The sequence below is a fragment of the Primulina tabacum genome, chromosome 11 (assembly GCF_025594145.1).
Source record: "Primulina tabacum isolate GXHZ01 chromosome 11, ASM2559414v2, whole genome shotgun sequence".
NCBI classification, from domain to species: domain Eukaryota; kingdom Viridiplantae; phylum Streptophyta; class Magnoliopsida; order Lamiales; family Gesneriaceae; genus Primulina; species Primulina tabacum.
The window spans coordinates 5,003,512-5,025,235 of record NC_134560.1 but is presented as its reverse complement, the minus strand read 5'-3'; the positions used below and the strand labels follow the sequence as shown (position 1 = coordinate 5,025,235).

The window sequence follows — 21,724 nt, the reverse complement described above, 5'->3', positions numbered from 1 at the left end:
CCTTTTTTTTACTTGTATTCTCCTTAATCACACACTTACTTCATCTTTTTGAAGTAGTAGCCAAGAAAATGCAACGAACGTCCAATCGGGTCCCAATCTAGAAATTCACCCGGCCCGTCAATTACTCGATTGCATATATACACGAAAAGGCAAATTCCACAAAGGAAAAAGAATTCCTAAAAGTGAAGAAAGTAGATATATGGGACAATGACAAAGGGATATTCAGCGTGATTGGGCAACAGGGTGGCTAAATTGCTCATGTTCAAGCAAAATCTTCCAATTTTTTTTATACTTTCTGAAAAATTTTAAATACCCACTGTAAGTTATTAACTTTTTTATTAGAAATTATTTTTATGATGTCATTAGCTATTTTTATTCTTCAAAAGAAATCAATTAATTTAATTATGTAGTTTCGCATTTATTTTATGTTCTCAAATTGTTGCGACATAGTAAAAGGTTGTGGCAGGCAAGAAAGCTGTATGTTTTGACGATATTTTGTTGGCACAAATTTTCCAAACTGCCTAGTGGGAATTGGGATGGACCGTCCATTTTCTTTGCTTCCAAAGTATATAATAAATGTTTTTTTTTTAGAAAAACAGGAGAGAATTGTACTAGTTTTGTAAGTTTATTTGTAAAAAAAATAAGAAATATTTTATTTGGTGAGATTGACTTGGTTCGATCGAGGAATCTTTTACTCTGGGAAACCAAAAGAAATAAAATATTAAAGAACCCACATCTTGGTCAATACTTTCTGATTAATTCCACATATTATATATATATATATATATATATATATAAATATGTGTGTGTGTGTGTGAGTTTATGTTATACCCGATGATTTTCATCGTGTGTAGCATCTATCCGATGAAAATATACATAGTGATCTTATACTTACCCACGTACATGTCTCTCTCCGACTTCAAGATTTTTTGAATCTCGTCATTCTTTTTTATTTTTTATCGTGTAAAATATCATAATTTTATAAAACTTTAATTGGAGAGGGAGCTATTTTGGGTTTAAGAACAAGTGTCCTGGTTTTCAAACAACATCCGTAATATTTATTTCGACAATATACATTCATAATTTCAGACAACATAAATTGTTAAAATTTATAATAATCAAGAGCACGATAATTGTCAAGTCCAGCGCTGAGGAACTTGACTACATAATCACTTAAGACAACCTCTCTGTATAAAGGTGGGCTTTCTTGCGAGATTAGCTCTTTGATGGGCCCATAAATTTTGGCATCCGTTCACAGGTCCAGAGAAGAAGCATGCAACAGAAATTCTTGGACCAATCTCATTGGAAATTGCCCTATGTTCGTTGCTCCTGAATTTTCCATTTGATACCAACTATATATATGATAAATTATTAGAGATAAATTTCATGACCAAAAGCCACGATTATGTATGTATGTATGTACGTACGTATGTACCTGGAGAAGATCCCCGATATTTACGACCAGAGCACCTCTAAATGGCTCGATATCGACCCATTGACCTTCATACATAACCTGGAGACCTGTCCTAATTTGGTTTTGCTGCAGAATAGTGAGGAATCCAGCATCAGAATGCTTGCCAGTTCCAATGCTCAGTTCTGGTTCCGGGCATGCTGGATAGTAGTGGCAGTGCAGACGATGCCCTTTCGAGCATTCCATATTTTTCAAACAATCGGTTTGAAGTCCAAGAGCATCGGATAATAATCCCAGTAAGAGATTCCCCAATATTTCTACATGTCTGGAGTATTGAATAGCAGATTCCCTACAAATTGCAAACCAACATCATTCGGTAGAAATTAGACCATGGAATCATAAATTCCTTAACTAAAAGGAGGGTGGGGATCAAATTAACCTGCAAGAAGCTGGCAGTTCGTTTCGATCAATTGGATGGTCAGGATCCGAAAACGAAAGGGTCAAAGTATCCCTCCAACTAGCAGTTCTTGATGTAAAAAGATCGTAGGTACTGCTAAATCTTACAGCTTTTGTGTTGTCTCGTGTATAATACTTCTTTTTCTCCTCCGGATCTCGCTCGTTAAATTCGCGCACACCTTCAATCATGCCATCAAGAACAGGCAATGGAATCCCATGATTTATAACCTGGAAAAAACCCCATGTTACCGATGCAATTCTTACTTCCTCCACGACCAGTTTCCGCCTGTCGGGATTCCAAATTTCACTGAGATCAATTACAGGAACCTGGACATTTGCCCTTTTATAAGTTGATGATTCCTGCAACAGCTCCTCATATGGCCTGATAAAAATCCTGGGAATTTTATGTATTCCAGAATCTAACAGGCCCTTGACACCAGCTCTGGTTTCATCGAAAGCCTGGAGCATTTCCATTCTGTCATACTCCTGGTTACCTGTAGGGAATCCTGGTGTTACTCCTGCCATTAGATGTAATTGTAGAGCACTGTAAGATTAGTACCTGACGGCCTGGTGATCGTGTAACTAATTTATAGACATAAAGATCTATGTCAGTGAGTTGAAGAGACAAGATAAAATATACAGCTTAGTCATGGTGGGCTACTTCGTCATAGCTGATCTCAAACCATTGACATTTGATATTGTCACGTGTTAAAATTCGTCTTAAGCAATTGACTTTATCATATTTTCACCCATATATACATGAGGTTAGGACACATGTAGGCGTAGTAACCTGCTGGTGAATATATCTATTATCTATTATATATATAAATATGTGATTTTGAATTTCCATTTCTCTTCTTATTAATTGCTTGTTTTATATTAATTGCTTACTTTAAATGTGTCTTTTTTTCTTCTTTATTTATATTTTAAATATGTGTGATTATTAGTGTAAGGCCCGAGATAATAAAGATGATATTATTTTAATCCGAGAGTATGTAATTGGAAACTTTTTGGAGTGTTGAATTATATTCCAAGATGTTTGCAATTATTTAGAATTGAAATGGAATTATTTAGGATTGAATTGAATTAAAAAGATTGAGCGGGGGCCAATTTGTAATTAGTGAAAAGTTGAGGGACTAAAGTGCAAATATGAAAATTTAAGTGGGACACTTGTCTTGGTCACCTCTTGAACGTGGCATTCCCTTCCAATTTTCATTTTCTTCATGGATGCCTAGCTTGGAAGGGTGAAAACGTGAGTTTCCATGGGTTCCTTCAAGGATTTTGATCTTCAAAAATTCATATCTCAGCATCCAACCATCAACTTATTAATCCAAGTATAGATTCTTGATCCTTACCTTAAGAGCTTCAAGGGGAGGTAATTTTCATCCATTTCCAGCATGTTTCAAAATTTAGATGTTGGAGGATTTGTGATTTAATTGTTGATATGTGTTCTTGAGTATATAGAGATTATAGAACCGTAATCGGATCGAAGAACGGACATCATATGAATTGGTTTGAAAAATCCAGCATGTTGTTCGAACCTAGTAGGTGCAGATTTTATTATGTTGTGGTTGATATTGTGAGGTTTTTAGTCGTTGGTATCAGATTAATGATGTTTGAGTTGCCGGGTATATCGAATTTGCGCCGTTATGCCTCCGGAATTGATATAGATTGAGTTTTGAGCAAACCAAGTCTTACTTTGAATTATTGGATTTAGATGGATCAGATTCAGTATTGATTTAGATTGATCAGATATGATAGTGATTGAGATTACATTGATATTGACCAGATTGTGTATTGAGTTGAGTATTAATCAGAACAGATTGTGTATTGAGTTATTCACTGATGCAGTGTATTCGATATTGTCATTTCAGATTTGATATGGACATATTTGAATACAGGTCATCGTCTTCGTCAGACCGGAACGACAAAGGTATAATTCATGTGATATTCTGGAAGACACAACTCAAATAAGATCTTATTTGAGTTTCCCAACAAAATCACATACTAGATTATTTTATATTCTGATATGAATATGTTTTGTTTATGTGTTGATATGCTATGCTTTAATTACAGATTGTTATGGATTGCATTTAAGATAGGGAGTCTTGACAGATCAGTCAAACTTCTAGATGTTCGGTGATATCACAGCTTAGGGGAAGATCATTCTCCTATTGTAGATGTGGATACAGATCAGGCCGAAGTCTAGGAATAAGACGTACCGTCACCCTCAATTGGGAGGGTAGGTGATAGATCGTCTTATTCACACTGAGATCCCTAGAGTTATAGTCGAGCCAAGTCTAGACATGATTTGAATAGAACTGCATGTGTTTATAGATGTGGGTTCATAGACTATGAAACCCATGTTTATTGCTTTCAGTTATGATAGCATGTTTATAAGATTTGATTTAAATTGCATGTTTATCTGAATTGAGTTGCATGCTTAGTTTAAATTGATTTCATAGATTATGAAATTTATTACTTTTGAATATGTTCATGATAGCGTGTTTTATGATTTAGATGGTTATATGCATGCTTACCATGATTTATACTGGGATTTATTCTCATCGGAGTATCGGCTGTTGTCTTGTTTTGTATGTGTGCATGACAACAGGTGGGGCAAGATCGGGGTCGAGAAGATGATGAGAAAAGACGAGTTTATCGTGGTGATTCCGGACTTGGATAGATTTGGTTTTATTACTTGAACTTTAGTAGTTGAACCTTAGATTAGTTAAAAGATTATTGTATCTTTCTACTGAATTGTAGTTTTATACAGATATGTATGTTATTTAGATGCCATTACCTTCCGCACTTGTATTTTAAAAAGAAAAAATTTTTAGACCCTGTTTTATCTTAACTGATAATTTAAATCCCAAAGATGATTAAGAAAAAGATTAGCGTCCGGGTCCCCACAACTAGTATTTAATTTTTTATGTTACTCACATTATAATATCTTATTTTTATCCAATAATATATTTTCATTATGTAAATTAGTATTTGGTTTTTTATGCTTAACTACATTATATTATGTTATTTTTAATTCAATGATTTCGATTTTTTATTTATCTTTTTATTATGTAAATTAAATTAATTAAATTTTAGAAATAACTCATTATCGAATTGTGAATTTTTTTTGATGTCTTATTAATTTTTTTCATGCCCTCATTAATTTATTTTTGTGACGTTGACTATAACTTATGCGTTTAAAAAATATTTTTTCCAAAGGTTTATATTAAAAAATTACTTTAATAAAATATGGTCAAAAAATTTATTGTGATATAATTTTTTACAAAAATAATTTTAGATTTTTAAATCTATTTACTTGTGACCGTTTGCTAAAATTTATGTGTTTAAATCACAGTTTTTTGCTGCCGGAATTTTTTTGCGGTTTATATTTATAAATTATTTAAATAAAACACGGTAAGAAATCGTATTGATTTGAGCCGTCAATTTAGGTTGGGTCCGTTGGTTTGGCCTGCACCGCCAAACAGTTTAAGTGAGTTGGGTTGAAATTTTGTCGACTTATTTAAAGGTCGCACGGGTTTATATTAAATATCTATATATCTAATATTATCGATTTTCAATCATGAATTCTTGATATAAAATGGAAAATATCATTTTGATTTTAAAATTGTAATGTTACTATCTTGTTCAAAAATTGTGGGTTGTTGAGACATTTTGGCAGTCACTCAAAATTGAGTGTCAAAGTTGACATTTGAGTTGTATTTTTGGATTCCTGATAATATGTTCGTCAACATATTATTTTTAAGTTAGTTTTATCAGTATCGTGAGGGGTAAGTATGTTTATTACAATATATAAATATTATCATATCTTTAAATTAATATTCACTTTCATGTTTGACATATTATGAGACTTGGTAAAATGAGGAACAATAAATTCAAGCAAAGGAATGCACAAAAGTATGTGACGAAACCAGAATTATATTGTAGCAGGAATTAATATATAAATTTTTAGTGAATTTATCGATGTTAAGATGCATAACAAATCTTATATCATAATATATAAAATTTCAACCTTATAAATGAAATAAATCAAATATATATGAAATATACAAAATTTCATAACAATCAAGTAATTTATTATAATTGTATTTTATTCTACAAAAATTCTTGTCAAACTCAGTGATTGTGGATTTAACATCTATTAAATCAGCAAACTAAAGAGCGTGTCAATTAAACTAATTGAGTAACCACATATTCTTGAATTTCCTAATTAATTTTTTATCTTGACAGTTTGTTTCATTTAATATTTTAAATTGTAAGACACTGTTACTGTAAGTAAAGACACATTTTTTTTAAATGTTCATAAGGACTCAATCACTAATTCATATGGGAAAACATTTATCAATATACTATATTAAAAACATTCTAATTAATTCAGCGCATTTGCTGAAAATTTTTTAATTAACTAATAAAAATTCATTTATAGTAATCATATTTAATATTTTTGGGCTAACACGATTTTTTTGATAAAATATTCATCGTAATTATTTATTTATATATTAATCTTTAAATCTGAATTATGATGTATATTGTTTTTCTAAAAGTTCTTAAATAATGATTTAATACATTTATTCGACACTTCAATATTAACATTTTAAAATATATTAATTTTATATTGTATGTGTGACACTTCTAATCATGATTATAAAAATTCTAAAAATGAATTAGGTAGAACATAAAAAATCACACAATTAATCAAAAGACAGAAAATAAAAACTAAATAATTGTTTATTACCTATAAACTATTAATACCGACTTCTAAATATTGAAGTCGGTGAGAGTGGAGACCACTATGTACTAAAAAAATAAAAAGCTAATGTTTGAATGAGTCACACTTGCAAAGTTAGTGAAGTAAAAACGAAGGACAAAGTGGGTTAATAAAAATATTATAATGGGCTAAGTTGAATGAGACTCATATATATAAGTATCTCACTTGGTCTCACCTTATGTTTTGTCACTGTAAAAAGCGAAAGTTCATGCACTGTAGTGTTCTACATTTTCTTAATTTTTCTCTTAATTTCAAATTTAATTTCATCATCTATTGGTCTTTAAAGATGTATTGGAATTTTTTCTAAACATCAATTCTTAATTCTGATCGATTAACCAAATAATTATTATACTTTGTATACAATAATAAATAGATTAATATATTTGAAGATATAAAAAGTAATGTATTGAGAAGAATAAAAAAAATGTTATAATTAATACTATATTTATCTAATGTCAATACTAAATTTAACATCCTATATTAAAAAATGTGTATTGAGATAAAGACTATGATGATAAACTAAAAATAATAATTTATTTATCATTGTAACGTAATAATAATGTGATCGTTATTCGGAATCAGAAACTGATGTACTTTGATTTTTTATTAAATTGTATAAACAATTCTTTCAATATTTTTAGTGGATAAACATGTTAAATCTATTAAAATTAAATAGTAAAATTTAATGATGAATATGAATGTATTAATTCAACTTTCAATTTGGGTTTCGGGATTTTGTCAACATGCTATATAGTAAAAGGTTATTTGCATAAACTTATTTATTGGGTACAATAATTGATCATGTTGGGTAGAATAATTGAAATATTGCGCTTGAGCTGTTGTACTATTAAAAAGTTTTGATTTGCACTGTTACCATAATCTATAGGTTTTGATAAAACAGTAAACACTTGATCCTACAATTGGTATCAGAGCCAAGATCGCGACTTTGATTTTCATTGATTGCAATTAGTGCAATTATTAGGAGATAAATTGTTTGGTACAATAATGGTCGACGATAGGTAGGCGCTTGAGCTGTTGTTTGATTTAAAGATTTGACTTGCATAGTTACCATCAGTTATAGCTTTTGGTAAAATGACAAACGCTCGATCCTACATTATTCGATTATAAAGCTAGATGAAACATGTTGCATCAACTTTTAGTTTTGAATTGGTCCCTTACATGTTACTCGATTTTTAAATTTAGAAGCATTCTACAGTTTTCAAATATTATTATATATTGAATTATAATTTATCCCTTTCAAATTGGATAAATATACAATAAAACTCATGTAAATATTATTCACAAAAACATTTAAATGAAATATTGGATTTGTCGATAATCAAAATAAGAAATAAACAAATTTTGATCTCTGAGTGAGAAATAAGATATTTAAAGAAAGTTATAATTGTCACAATGAAATAGTACACCTACATGCATTTATCACTGTATTTTGCAACTAAAATTTCAAAAAAAGTTTCCACACATATTATTTTTATATCATATTTAAAATAATTATGAATCCTAATTTTTATTATTTTGAGCATGTCCTTTGTTATGAAAAAGTATTGTGAATAAATTGAATTTGAAAATTCTTATATCTATGTATATCACATATTAATATATCAACCTAAGTCCAGATAATAAAAAACTACAAAATGAGTACACAAATTATATAGTAAAGATATATGACAATTAAGACAATGAAGTAGAATATATGTTCACATATAACAAAATATATAGACAAGAAAAACAATGAATAAAAATATTTTTCTATATATAAATATTTTTTTTAACTTTTTACAGTATGTTGGAGAAGGTAAAAGATAAAAAATATTAACTCTTTTGGGTTACACAAAAAAAATAGAAATGGAAGAACTGTTTGTCATACAATGAATTCAGTTTTCAAATTAAATGTATACTATGAAGTTATATTTACTATTCAAACTTTATAAATGCAATGAATTTTTCTCAATATAAGGGTACACAAATGATCCCGTGAAGATATTTAAACAATTAGAAAAATTAAATATATTATTTTTCTGGAGGTAATACCAATATGAAATTAGAAATTTAATTATGCTAATTATACTTATGAGTTAATATGAAATATTAAAATAAGTGTCATAAGAGTCAGTAAAAAGATGATTTATTGTCAAAAATATTATTATTATAAATTATAAATAAATGACAACATTTAATCAATATTTTTTTAAATCAATACATCAGTACTTTTTATATGAGGATAGATTGTTATGATAATTAGGGGTGAAGATTCGGTCGGTTCGGTTACCGACCGAACTGAATTATTCATAACCGAACCGAACCGAACTGAAATATGTAGCCATAATCAAACCGACCGAATTAATTTTCATAACCGATCAAAACCGAACCGAATTAAAATTGGTTAATTCGGTCCAAATTAACCGATTAGTTTTTAAAAAAATTTGTGATTTAACTTTAATTATATATGCAATTTTTTTTTAACACTACAGTCTACATAAATGCATAAAAACATAAAATCACATACATCGCAAATTTTTCTTTAGCATTGGGTTGATTTTAAAATTAAAAATTAAAAAATTTATAAAAATTGATAAATAATAAAAATGTATTAAATAATAGTATTTATTATATCGATTAATTCGGTTAGCCGATTTCAAAATTTTGAAAATCGTAACCGAACCGAATTAACCGATATAACCGAAATTTTTTAATTTGAAAACCGAATTTTCGAAATAACCGAACCGAATTTCCGAATTGACTCGGTTCGGTTGGTTAATTCGGTTTAACCGAAATTTTGCTCACCATTAATAATAATGTGTAGTTTATATGTTATCAAATACAAGTGTTTAATAAATTAAAAGTGACTAGGAAAGTAAAAACATCCAGTAGAAATTGTTGTCAATTTACATGAAATAGAATAATAATCAAACAACATTGTAAATAAAAAATTACGGATCACTAATTGTCAAAAAAGATTGTAATAATTGAATATTATAATAAAATATATGCATTATTGAGAGAATATGACAAATAACAGAAGAAAACAATATGATAAAAAAGATATGAGAAAAATTTTAGTAGTCCAAATCTTTATTTAAAATTTAAAAATATATTTTTTTCTAAATTAGTTACACATGCTAATTAACACGAATGATCAAAATTTACAATATTATTATCTTTATCTTTTGTTGAGTTAACTAATTTTATTTCAACATATGTTTCTCACGTGCAACGCACGTACATTATTTCTAGTATATATATACATTACTTCTATATATGAGAATCCACAGTCGTTTTTTTTCCATCTGAGTAAACCCAAAAGATCAACGCAATAACTTGGAAACTACGTTGACTAGATGAACCATATTGGACAAAGTATTTGTAAAAAGCTCAAAGCTGAGATGACAGAGACAAGAAGATAGTGAACTCCCGATCTGTTGGTAAGAGCTCACTATATCCTATCATCCAAACTAACTCTTGATATCACCTTATGAGATATTATGTATTTAGTGTAATCAATAAATTTTTTGAGGATTTATCGTGGGAAATCAGTTTACTAATTTAACATCTTAATTCCTGCGTATATTTATCACAATTTTATTACGTTATATTCTTGTTTTCTCACACTTACACAACCGAATTATATAAATAAAAATAAGAAAAAATATATATACCAATCAAATTACAGTCTTAATCCGCTCACTTATATTTTTTTTCAAATTTAATCATTTTTGGTTTGAATGATATCATCACGTCAACATTTTTCAAGAGATACATTAACACTACATTAAAAAAAACTAAAATGGGAAAAAAAAATCCAAATATTCGTTTTACAGCTAAAATAAATTTTATGTCTCATACATATTTAATTCGCATTGATTATCTGATCTGGTAACTTGACACATCATGGTAGTGGTTTAAATAACACATTTATTAATATGTATTTAATGCACTTTGCTGTGAATATTCAAGAAAAAAACTTGTATGAGATAGGTCTCAAGGTCGTATTTTGTGAGACAGATCTCTTATTTGGGTCATCCATGAAAAATTATTATTTTTAATACTTAAAAGTATTATTTTTTATTATGAATATCGATAGGATTGACCCACCTAACAGATAAAAAATCGTGAGAGCGTCTCACAAAAGACCTGCTCAATATTTTATTTCAAGTCGTTGCCGCCATTTTGAAATAAGATAAGGATATAAACAAAGGTGTGAAAAATAGTTATCTCTGACCCATAATTTGGAAGATTATAGCTATTCCACCAAAAAGATAAATAACTATTTTATTACGCTATTATTTTAAGACAATGACAATTCATTAATTTTCTGGGTCGAACTCGATAAGCCCATTAAATTTAGGACAATGACAATTTATATTTATTTTGATTTCCCTTCATTGTATTACTACTGTAATCATATGTAGGGGTGAGCAAGATTTCGGTTAAATCGAATTAATCGATCGAACCGAGCCAATTCGAAAATTCGGTTCGGTTATTTCGGAAATTCGGTTTTTAAATTAAAAAAATTCGGTTATATCGGTTAATTCGGTTCGGTTACGGTTTTCAAAATTTTGAAATCGGTTAACCGATATAATAAATATTATTATTTAATAAATTTTTATTATTTATCAATTTTTATATATATTTTAATTTTTAATTTTAAAATCGATATAATATGTATTAATTGTGTTCAAACAAAACTTATACATTTGTGATGTGTGTGATTTTATGTTTTTATGCATTTGTGTTGATTGTAGTATTCAAAAAAAATTACATATATAATTAAAGTTAAATCACAATTTTTTCGGTGACCGAATTAACCGATTTTAATTCGGTTCGATTTTCATCGATTATGAAAATTAATTCGGTCGATTCGGTTATGACTAAATATTTCGGTTCGATTCGGTTATCGCTAATTCGGTTCGGTCGGTAACCGAACCGACCGAATGCTCACCCCTAATCATATCTAGAAATTTATTTTTGAGTTGCAGTATTATTTTTCTTTAAAATCCTTTGTTTTTAATGTATTTATTGGCATAAAAAACTATAATTTACAATCAAATTTGAATTTTTAGAAGGTAGAATTTTATTATTTTTTACTCAAGTTGGTACATTTATACTTGATACGTCAACATTTACAAAATTTATGCAAATAATATGGTTGTGGTGATTAAATAATGAAATGATTAATAGAGAAATGATAAAAAGAATGATTGAAGTAAATAAAGGATAAAATAATATTATGTTTGGAATGATTTTTAAGAATGAGATAAATAATAATCTTTTGATGAATTGACAAAATTGCCCTTCAAGTTTTGTGGCGGTGGTCTGCGGCAGCGGCGGTCGACGGTGGCTGGCCGGAAGCGGCGACGACGGCCGCGGTCCGACGATCGGCCGACGGTCGGCGGCGGCTGCTGCTGCGGTCGGTGTTGGTGGTCGGTGACGGTCGGTGTAGGGAAGTGGTGGTGAGTTTGGATTTAGGAGAAGTGTAAAATTGAAAAAATATGATGGATTAAGAGTGAGAAATAATCTTAGGGGGTGAGGAGGAGGAATAGACTTGATTAAATAATCACCCCTACAAAACATGTGATTAGGTGGGTTAAAAAAAATAAACCCACCTAATCACCCGTACCAAACGTACCCTTAGTGTTACCCGTTGTGTTAGTTCTGCACATCTATTGATTTATATATTATATTATATTGAATTTATTTTAAGATAAATTTGCAAATATCGGGATGACTAGGTATTTAAAAAGGGGTGATAACTGCAAGATAAACAGAATAAAAATAAGGCAAAAACTTGTGTGAGATAGTCTTACGAGTCGTATTTTATTAGACGGATCTCTTATTTGGGTCATCCATGAAAAAATATTACTTTTTATGCTAATAATATTACTTTTTATTGTGAATATCGGTAGGATTGACCCGTCTTACAGATAAAGATTCGTAGACCATCTTCACAAAAGATTTAGTCTAAAAACAAATCTTTGATATTTAACATGAAGGATCTAAAAGATAAAGACAGACAGCGCCTGCAATCTTAGATATCTTCATTTTCTTTTGGATACGTGTAAGCTAATATAGTAGTTCTCGAAAAATGAGTAATTAGTGTGAAGTTTTTTGACCTTGCGGTGACGAAAGAGAACCTCTTGACTATAATTTTTACATTTCACAAAGTGTAATTTAATATAAGCTCATTTATATTAAGATTATTTTCGTACGTGAGACACTTTTCATTCCAGATTTAACCATCCACCTAACAAGCCCAAAATTTATTTATCTAATTTCCATTCAAAATAGAAAAAAAATCCAACAGTCCAAAGTCGAACAATACGAAAGAACGGTTTTAAATTCAAGGTACCAGTGATAGGATATCAACACTTTCAAGATGGCATGTGATAAGATGCAATTTAGAGTCGAATTTTCCAGATCGTACAAAACAAGAAACAGATATCATTCATGGCACCCAATACTGTTAGACGACAGGCAGATCTTGAAACGTCGATTTATTACCTGAAATCTAACAAAGCAGAAGTCCCACCTAGACCTTTTGCATTGTAGTGCAGTGATTAATCTTGGACTGTGGTTTCCCGGTATTTTTGAGGGTTCTCTTCAGACCGCAGTTCTTTGATGGGTCCATATAATTTTGATGATGGCATCAAACCAGTAGTAAAGAAGCAAGCCACAGATACTCTTGGGCAGCAAGATTCGCTACAACTCTGTGTTGGCCGCTTTTAAACTTGTCATTTGACATCAGCTGTTAAAAACATTCAAGATAATAGTAAATTAGCACGGGTATACAACCACGGGAGTAAGGCAAAGTAGTAGAAAGAAAAGTGTCTGTAAAAGGTCTCCAATGTTGATTACTAGTGCTCCTGGCACAAGGGTAATATCAATCAACTGATCATGACAAAGCACTTGGAAGCATCCTATGTTGTCTTGAAGTAGAACAGTGAGAAAGTCGTAGTCAGCATGTTTGCTTGCTCCTAAGGTCAACTCAGGGTCAGGGCATACAGGGTAATAGTGATACAAGATGGCTAGCCCCTCTGAACAACCTGTGTTGTTCAGATGATTAGGGTCGAGACCGAGAGCCTCCAATAGTAGATCGAACAAAAGTCGACCCGTCTTTTTCACATGCTTGGAATGTTCAATCATGATGTCCCTGCGAGGATAACATTGTCAAAAGAATAACTGAGGAGACCGCTCAATTCTTGAGCCTTTAAAATATGTATTATTGACAGAGCTTTTGTTTTTCTTTCAAATTAAACTCTGCTGTGGACATAGATTTTATATTCTCGACCAATCTAAAACTCAAATCTTTTAAACTTGACATCCCATGGATGGACTCACTACCCCTAGCCCATCCTTAGCCCAAATGGAATTCAGGCCAGCACGGGTCCAGATATTCTTCTATAAATACGAGATGTATAACTGATATATTCAATATATTGCACTCTTAGCTGATATCCCTTTATATCTCTAGTCTCTGATTTGAGCGTCGGAGGAGCTACACCGGGACATCCTCTCGGCCCCCTTCTAACGGTCTTCTTCGTGATTTCAGGCTCAGGGAAAATTCAAAATGTGCGTCTGGATTAGTGTCATTTGTTGGAATCGGACCCTAAATTTTCAGTGAAATCAAAACCGATCTACTGTGTAATTCTTCCACATTGACTCGATGCCTTTGCATCTGCTACACAACAAAATCGATCAACTGTAATTCTTCCAATCTATATACGAACCATGTACAATTTCCACGCAACTATAATTCTTTATCTTTCTCCAAATATGGCTTCGAGTACCAAAACTGAAATAATCGTATCATTGAAAATATGCTTCCAGTGAAAAATTATACTACAAATATTAGTTTTTTGTTGTTGTTGAAAAATTACCTGCATGCCTCGGGAAATTCTTCTGGATTTAGAATCGGAGGAGCCATATTGCAGCAAGTAGTATCCCTCCAATTAGCCGATGCAGCTCTGTACAGATAAAAATTACTGTTGTACGCCACTGTTTTCATCCCGTCTCTTGTATACCACTACTCCTTTTTCGCTTCATTATCCTGCTCATAAAACTCCTATCGCAGCCAGCATTTCATCCAAAACACTCACTCCAATCCCATGATTAATCACTTGAAAGAAACCCCAAGTCCCAGATGCATCACGGATTCTGTCTACTATATTTTTTCGACGAAGCAGGTCATTTTCGATCCCATCAAGATCCAAAACTGGGATACTGAATCCATCATTGATGGTGGGATTGGAGTCCTTTTGAAATTTATCTGGTGGAGAAAAGAAAATTCGAGGGACTTTTGTGATTCCGGCATCAACTAGTCCCTTCACACCAGCTTTGGTTCATCAAATGCTTTCAGCTCGCTTATTCTGTCAAAATTATTTTCATTTTTGGAGTAATTCCAACTATTAATTGAGATTTATCCATGGCCTTCATTCATCTACAGGACGAGATTGTTGGATATTTAGATGTGTGTATGAAGTCAACGACCAAGAAAACAAGTAAAATATGAAGAAAGTCAAATTCTGAGAAAAGAAATGGAATTATTAATATTAATATTAATATCTGCATATAGACATCACCTTTATTAAGATACATCAATATACGCCTTCTGAATCTCAATCCCTTTTCCCCTTTACACCGTTTTTCCCGGTTCTCAGCACACACACGCAACGGAGAGAGATAAAGCGGAAGAGCAAAGGGCCGGGCATTGTGAAAGATGGGTTTCTTTTCTTTTCTTGGAAGACTGCTCTTTGCTTCCATCTTCATCCTATCTGCGTGGCTAATGTAACCCAATTCGCTCTTGCTTTTTCAGTTTTCTTCTTTCTTTATGTGTAATTAGATCTGTTATAGATGTGTGTACGTGTTTGTGTGTGGGCATGCTAATAATTTGAAGCTCGACATTTTTTGTACGGCATTGGCTCATAGTTTCAGATCTACCCTTTTTGTTTGCCGGATAAATTTGCTAAATCGTTTGTGAATCAGAGAAGATGAAATAAACAAAATATAGCTTCTTGATTTTGTTCCTCCTTGATAGGCATGATTTTATTGGACCTTGAGTTTTCGGGTTTTTCATTTGTGGTTTCCAGGCTTAATTGATTTTAAGTGGTGAGGGTTGTTTCTGTTTCGTACTGTAGAAAATGAAAATAAAGGGCCAAGATTACATTTTTACAGAACTTTTGCTTAGAAATTGTTGTTGTTAGCAAGAAATAGGGCCTCAGCTTACTTTGATATTTTCTACATGAACTTGTTGTAATAGTTTCAGTGAAGTACATTTTCCTTTATACCTTTTCAAAAATTAACTTCCTCTGCCTCGTGATTATGGGATATCTTCTGCTTGGTTTTGGTCTACTTGCTTAAAGAGCTTCCTTTCTAGCTTAATTTTGTATAGTTTTGCACAAGACTGCTCTTATAGTGTTGGGCAGCTAATTTGGCAAATGTTTTGCGGTGCTTCTGGAAAAAAAGGGAAACAAGCAGTGCACTGGGACTAAATTAACCAGCCGAATATAAGTTGTGCTCAGATTCTTCTCAAACTTCATATAGGGTCTTCAGCCTGTATTTCTTGTGAGCACAACACGTCTGGCTTGATGGATTTTTACTCTCTAGGTTAGACTTGGTGCTAGTAAACGGTCATTAGTGATTAGTTTTTGATTGGATAACTATATGTTTTATGAGCAATGCATAGGAATGTTGATCCTTATTATGATAATGAAACTTCATGTTAGCATACACAAGGTATTCTGGAGTAGATTTACAAATGAACATTTGCTGAACTAGTTTTGCCGTCATTCTTTCATAGAGTTAACTGATGGTAATTTGAAGATATTCTTGTTTCTAATGAGCCGGCAATGAAATGAGCAACCTTTACCATTTGATTTCCTTAGTTCATTTAGCCTAATACATGTGTTTTCTATCTATCACAACTCACATGTATCACCTTCTTGACATGATAAATTGTCAAGAATCAAATTAAGTGAACAGTGAGATATTAAAGCTGATATGGTGGGATCTTAAATCTGAAATGTGGAAAGTTGTATTTGGCATTGAAGGAAGAGCTTGAGATTGTCCAAACAAAACCAAAATGTGGAGATTTCGGCTGAAAATAAGAATGGATGAAAAGAGAACTTGGGTGTGGGTTACTCTTCCAATATTACTGACAACTTTTAACATTTGGAATTAGAATAATCTAATTAAGTTCTATAGACTTGCCATTGATATGTCTAACATTAGCCATACTTGTTTGTGAAACAGTCAAGTATCCAAACATATTAAGATTTTCAAAGTCTGATTGCTTACCCAGATTGTCAAACTAATGGAGGCTAGTTTTTTATATATATTTTTTACTCGCTTGATAAATTCTGTTTGTGTGTATGGTTGTGAGCACCCAAGTCATATTTTTAGTTTAAACCTTTAAAGAAAGACATGTCTGGTTGTGTTGTTTTCAATGTAAATCATCGACCATCCTGTTTCATAACATTGTATTGTGTTGCCTTCTACTGATATGGCTTGCTTGTATTATTGTAGGTTCAATGAATTTGGAGATGATGGTGGACCTGCAGCTAAAGAATGGGCTCCCAAGCTACATTTTGTCAAGAAGTTTGTTGATAACAGAATCGGGAAAAACAATTTGCATGTTGATGTAAAGGATCCTGTATTCTAGATATTTTTTCTCCCGCGGAGTGCAAAATTATTTTTTTCTCATGTTCTATGTTGTACGTTTTGCAGTCCAAGACTTTTGTTGCTGCCTGTATTTTCTTGAAGGGGTTAGGAGGTCTTTTATTTGTGCTTGGCAGTGGTTTTGGTGCTTTTCTTCTGGTATGAACTCACTTCTATATTCCTATGCCTTACTCGGTTTTAACTCATCGTTACCAATACATTTAAGTTCTTTTTTGTTGAATCCTGCAGATATTGTACTTGGTTTTGACAGCACCTATGTTGTATGACTTTTACAACTACGTTGTTGGTGAGCCGGAATTTATCAGGCTCTTGCATGAGTTCCTCCAGGTAATATTAAAACCTTCAAACTCAAATAAAGGATTTCGTGTCATGCTAAGCTGGTATACCTCACCCACGTAACATATCAACGAAAAAACCTGATGGGGATTATTGGACTCAATCAAGCAAATGAATTCTTAGTCAAATCTTAGGATATGCTCAAATTCAATGTCTAATGGTCCTCGTAAACACCAGTCCTTCAAAATTAGACAGGAATATATTCACGCTGGCATAGTCTAGGACTGCATTATCACGCTTTTGATCAAACTTTCTGCTGTAATTGTACCTCCTGGTCTGCTTTCTGATACACTTGCATTTTAGTTGACACAAAGACTAAGTCGACACCCTTTCGAGTCTGGCTTGAACTTTAGTTATTCTGATATATAATGAAATTTTGTATTTGAATATGCGCGCCTGTTTCTATCCTCTCTTATTCAATGGTGGTTGAACATTTCATCATAGTTTCAGTTTGAATAACTTTGGTTTACATTTTGGTGTCAGTGTGTGGCATTTGTTGGTGCACTACTGTATTTCCTAGGGATGAAGAACTCTATCCCGAGGAAGAAGCAACCACAGAAAAAGGCCCCCAAACCCAAGACAGCTTAAATCTTAGGATTTTGAATTAGATTGTTTTAGTTTTTAAGATTAAGAATTTTATTTATTTATTTATTTATTTTTAGTTGACTTCCACATTTGCACCAAAATTTGATGTCGTGGTCTATTTTTTTTATTTTAAAAATATATTTTATCTTAAATTGACGATAGAATCGATTATATCAGACGCCATCAAGCTCTGTTTGAACCTATGTTGTTTAAAAGTATATTTTTATGCTTTGGGGAATTATTTTATATTATTATTATTATTATTATTATTATTATTATGTGCCTAGTTATCACAAAAAAATAAATAAATAAAAAGACAGATTCATGCCAATTGACATGAACCTCATTCCCCTTTATCGCCGTTACTCTACATTTCTGTTCATTATTTCAAGTAAGTTATTTTACAATCATTGTCCAATCTATGTTCTCAATTTTTATGCACTTTTAAACTTGTATCATTCAATATTTGATAACTAATTGAAATCTAAAATTAAGAATATTTAACTAAAATATGAGGTTTCATCGGGAGACGGTTTGAGTCCAACATAATCTTGTGACATTCTATTAATTCCCACTAATTAGATCTTAGAACTCGGATTTATGTGATAAGTTTGTATGCTTCAAAACTCCTAAAGCATGGAATTGATGTGAGAAAAGAAGATATTGAGAAAAAAATTGATGGTGAATAGGGTTTAAACGATATTTTTGTAATTTGATATAATAAAAAGATTATTTTGATAAATTAACTTAATCGAAGGTTAAAACTGATTATAGTAATATGGTGGATTTTATTTAAAAAAATTTCCCAAAGTTAATTTTGGAAGGAATTATTGTCTCATCCTTCAATCCCCATAACCCGTAGGCTTCCAGGTATAGAGCCACCCGAAATCCCGCATACCCTTTCCCGCTCTACTTCCTCTTCGCCAACTCCTCACCCCTGCGCGTCTCAGCCATCAGAGCCGTGAAATAATTCGGCAAAGTCACGCCTATATCCAGCTGGCTCATATACAGCACACCCCTGGACGAAGTAATCATGGCTCCTGGCTAGTATCAGCCCGCGGCATGGCCAGTTAAGGTCGGCATAGGGAGACATTTTCAATTCAACAATTTGCAATCATTGGGCCCACGTTTTCCTTTTTAATTTTTCCCTGATTGGCTGACATTTTCACGCATTGGGTCCCCAATTTTAAGTCTTAACCATATATATTTAAATTTATATATTCGTTTTTTAGTTAACCATAATTGGTTCAAATACTTATAACTACTAATATAAATAGTCCTATCATATCATTTGTTTTGTACAAGTATTATTTATCTCGATCAATCAAATTATTAATTATTTATTTCTCATCAATCAAATTCGTAATAATTTAACTCACATCAATCAAATTAATAATATAAAATTACGATATTATCCTTAATAAATAATATTATTAATATTATATTAATATTTTCAACAATGACAAAATGGTAATATAATATTATCTCAAATTTAATTAATCAAATCAATTAAATCACACACTATATTAACTATCATTTTCTATTTATTTTATTATTACAAAATATTACTTATCTCCATACTATATATCTCATAACATGAACCAAACGGTACCTAAGTTAATTCTTCAAGTATAACAAAGATCTCAAAATTCGATTAATTATTATATTTTTATCCCCTTAATTCTATGCCAAAAACTTGTGTGATGGTCTCACGGGTCGTATTTTGTGCGACAGATATCTTATTTGGGTCACCCATGAAAAAGTATTACTTTTTAAGCTAAGAGTATTACTTTTTATTGTGAATATCAATAGAGTTGACCCGTCTCACAGATAAATCATTAAAATATTCGATTTCGTATTCCCGTTGTTGATTGATTGAATCTCACCTTTTACATATTCCTTCTTGATTGAATATGTACATATTCCTAGAATTCCAAATTTTCTATAATCTGGGAAAAGTTAATGAGTAAAAATCAACATAATTATACCGAATACATCAGAACTAATTAATGTTTCATTATTTTTTTGGTGAATTAAAGTAATTATAAAGTTTAAGATATATCGGTCCAAAAATTTCCACGTGAGAATACCGCAGCCGTAGATCTCGATGACTCATTTATTTATTTTATATATATATATAAAGGTCAACGGACGTTATCCACGGATGCATGTAATCATGTAAAAAGGGGAACCGTTACTATCTGAAGGAATATTCCGTTGTTTCGGAAAATATCATGGTCAAAGCAAGATAATTCCTTTCCGTTGGAAAGTTGTTCTCTTAGTTCGGCGCTATCAACTGACAGCTCATCGGCTTTTCCAGCTAAGTAAATTATACATATTTTACATTATAATTTATATTTTTTTGACCAAATATAAATTATAAAACTTGAAGGTTATTCCATTTCTTTTCCTTAATTTTTCATGTCCTTACGAACCACTAATCAAAAAATGACATACAAACTTACTCGATATTTTAAATTTTTTCTAAAATTGATCATATAAATTGCCTTACATATATGCTACATACATATCAACCATGTTCGATATTATATCAAAATTTCAATAAAAATCGGATGACATATATAATATTAAGACCAAAATTTGATAGACAAAAACTTATGTGAGACGGTCTCACGGGTCGTATTTTGTGAGACAGATATTTTATTTGAGTCATCCATGAAAAATATTAATTTTTATGCTAAGAGTATTACTTTTTTTATTGTGAATATCGGTAGGGTTGACCCGTCTCACAGATAAAGATTCGTGAGACCGTCTCACAATAAAGCTACTCTTATGTAAAAGTCATGATTTGTTTTCGGATTATAATTCTTTTCAAAATCTATTTCATAAAATTTAATTATGAAACGTCTCACGTTAATTTTTTGTGAATGCCAAAATATGCTTCACGATTAGGCGAAAATTGTCCGAATCCACATTTATTTTATTTAAAATAAATGGCTTCGTCTAAGGCACAGAGAGAGTCAACCAAGCCACGCCGACTCAAGGCAGAGAAAAAATCCTTTATCTTTGACCGAAAGTAAATTACAGATTTCGCCCAAGCGTGTCCTCCACGAGCCCCTTATTTATAACCACCCAACCCCTGATTCCAGCTCAACCTATTTCTCTCTCAACTATTCAATCTCTCTCACCGATTTACATCCCAATTGGATTTAATATGACTGATATCAGGAAAGGGAATCTGTCGGCGCATCGCAAATCTACCCGTTTGCAGAGGAGTGCACCCGCGTCTATACAGATCGCTCCGGCGATGGAGTGGAACGTGGCCATACCTCTCTTGTCGCCGTTGATTCTGTCGCCTGTGTCGAATATTCTGACTGATGAGAGGAAGTCCTGCTCTGATCGTAAAAACGAAGCGCCGGCGCCGGCTGGGAACCCGGCTGTGGTTATGAAGAAATGGCAGCACCCGGCGCAGCCGTTCGGTTACGAGCCGG

General features: G+C 31.8%; 1 protein-coding gene and 2 pseudogenes across 1 annotated transcript; 1 reads left to right on the top strand and 2 right to left on the bottom strand.

The window, feature by feature from the left end:
• Window positions 1-1,083: 1,083 nt before the first annotated feature.
• On the bottom strand, window positions 1,084-2,459 carry LOC142519443 (1-aminocyclopropane-1-carboxylate oxidase homolog 1-like; annotated as a pseudogene).
• Window positions 2,460-12,936: 10,477 nt separating this feature from the next.
• Window positions 12,937-15,385, bottom strand: LOC142519553 (1-aminocyclopropane-1-carboxylate oxidase homolog 1-like; annotated as a pseudogene).
• On the top strand, window positions 14,875-18,399 carry LOC142518951 (uncharacterized). Its single transcript, XM_075621814.1, has 7 exons — window positions 14,875-15,014; window positions 15,121-15,175; window positions 15,335-15,461; window positions 17,199-17,313; window positions 17,400-17,489; window positions 17,580-17,678; window positions 18,171-18,399. Exons 3-7 carry the CDS (start codon window positions 15,394-15,396, stop codon window positions 18,273-18,275), a joined length of 477 nt encoding a protein of 158 aa, XP_075477929.1. The 5' UTR covers window positions 14,875-15,014; window positions 15,121-15,175; window positions 15,335-15,393; the 3' UTR covers window positions 18,276-18,399.
• Window positions 18,400-21,724: the final 3,325 nt, after the last annotated feature.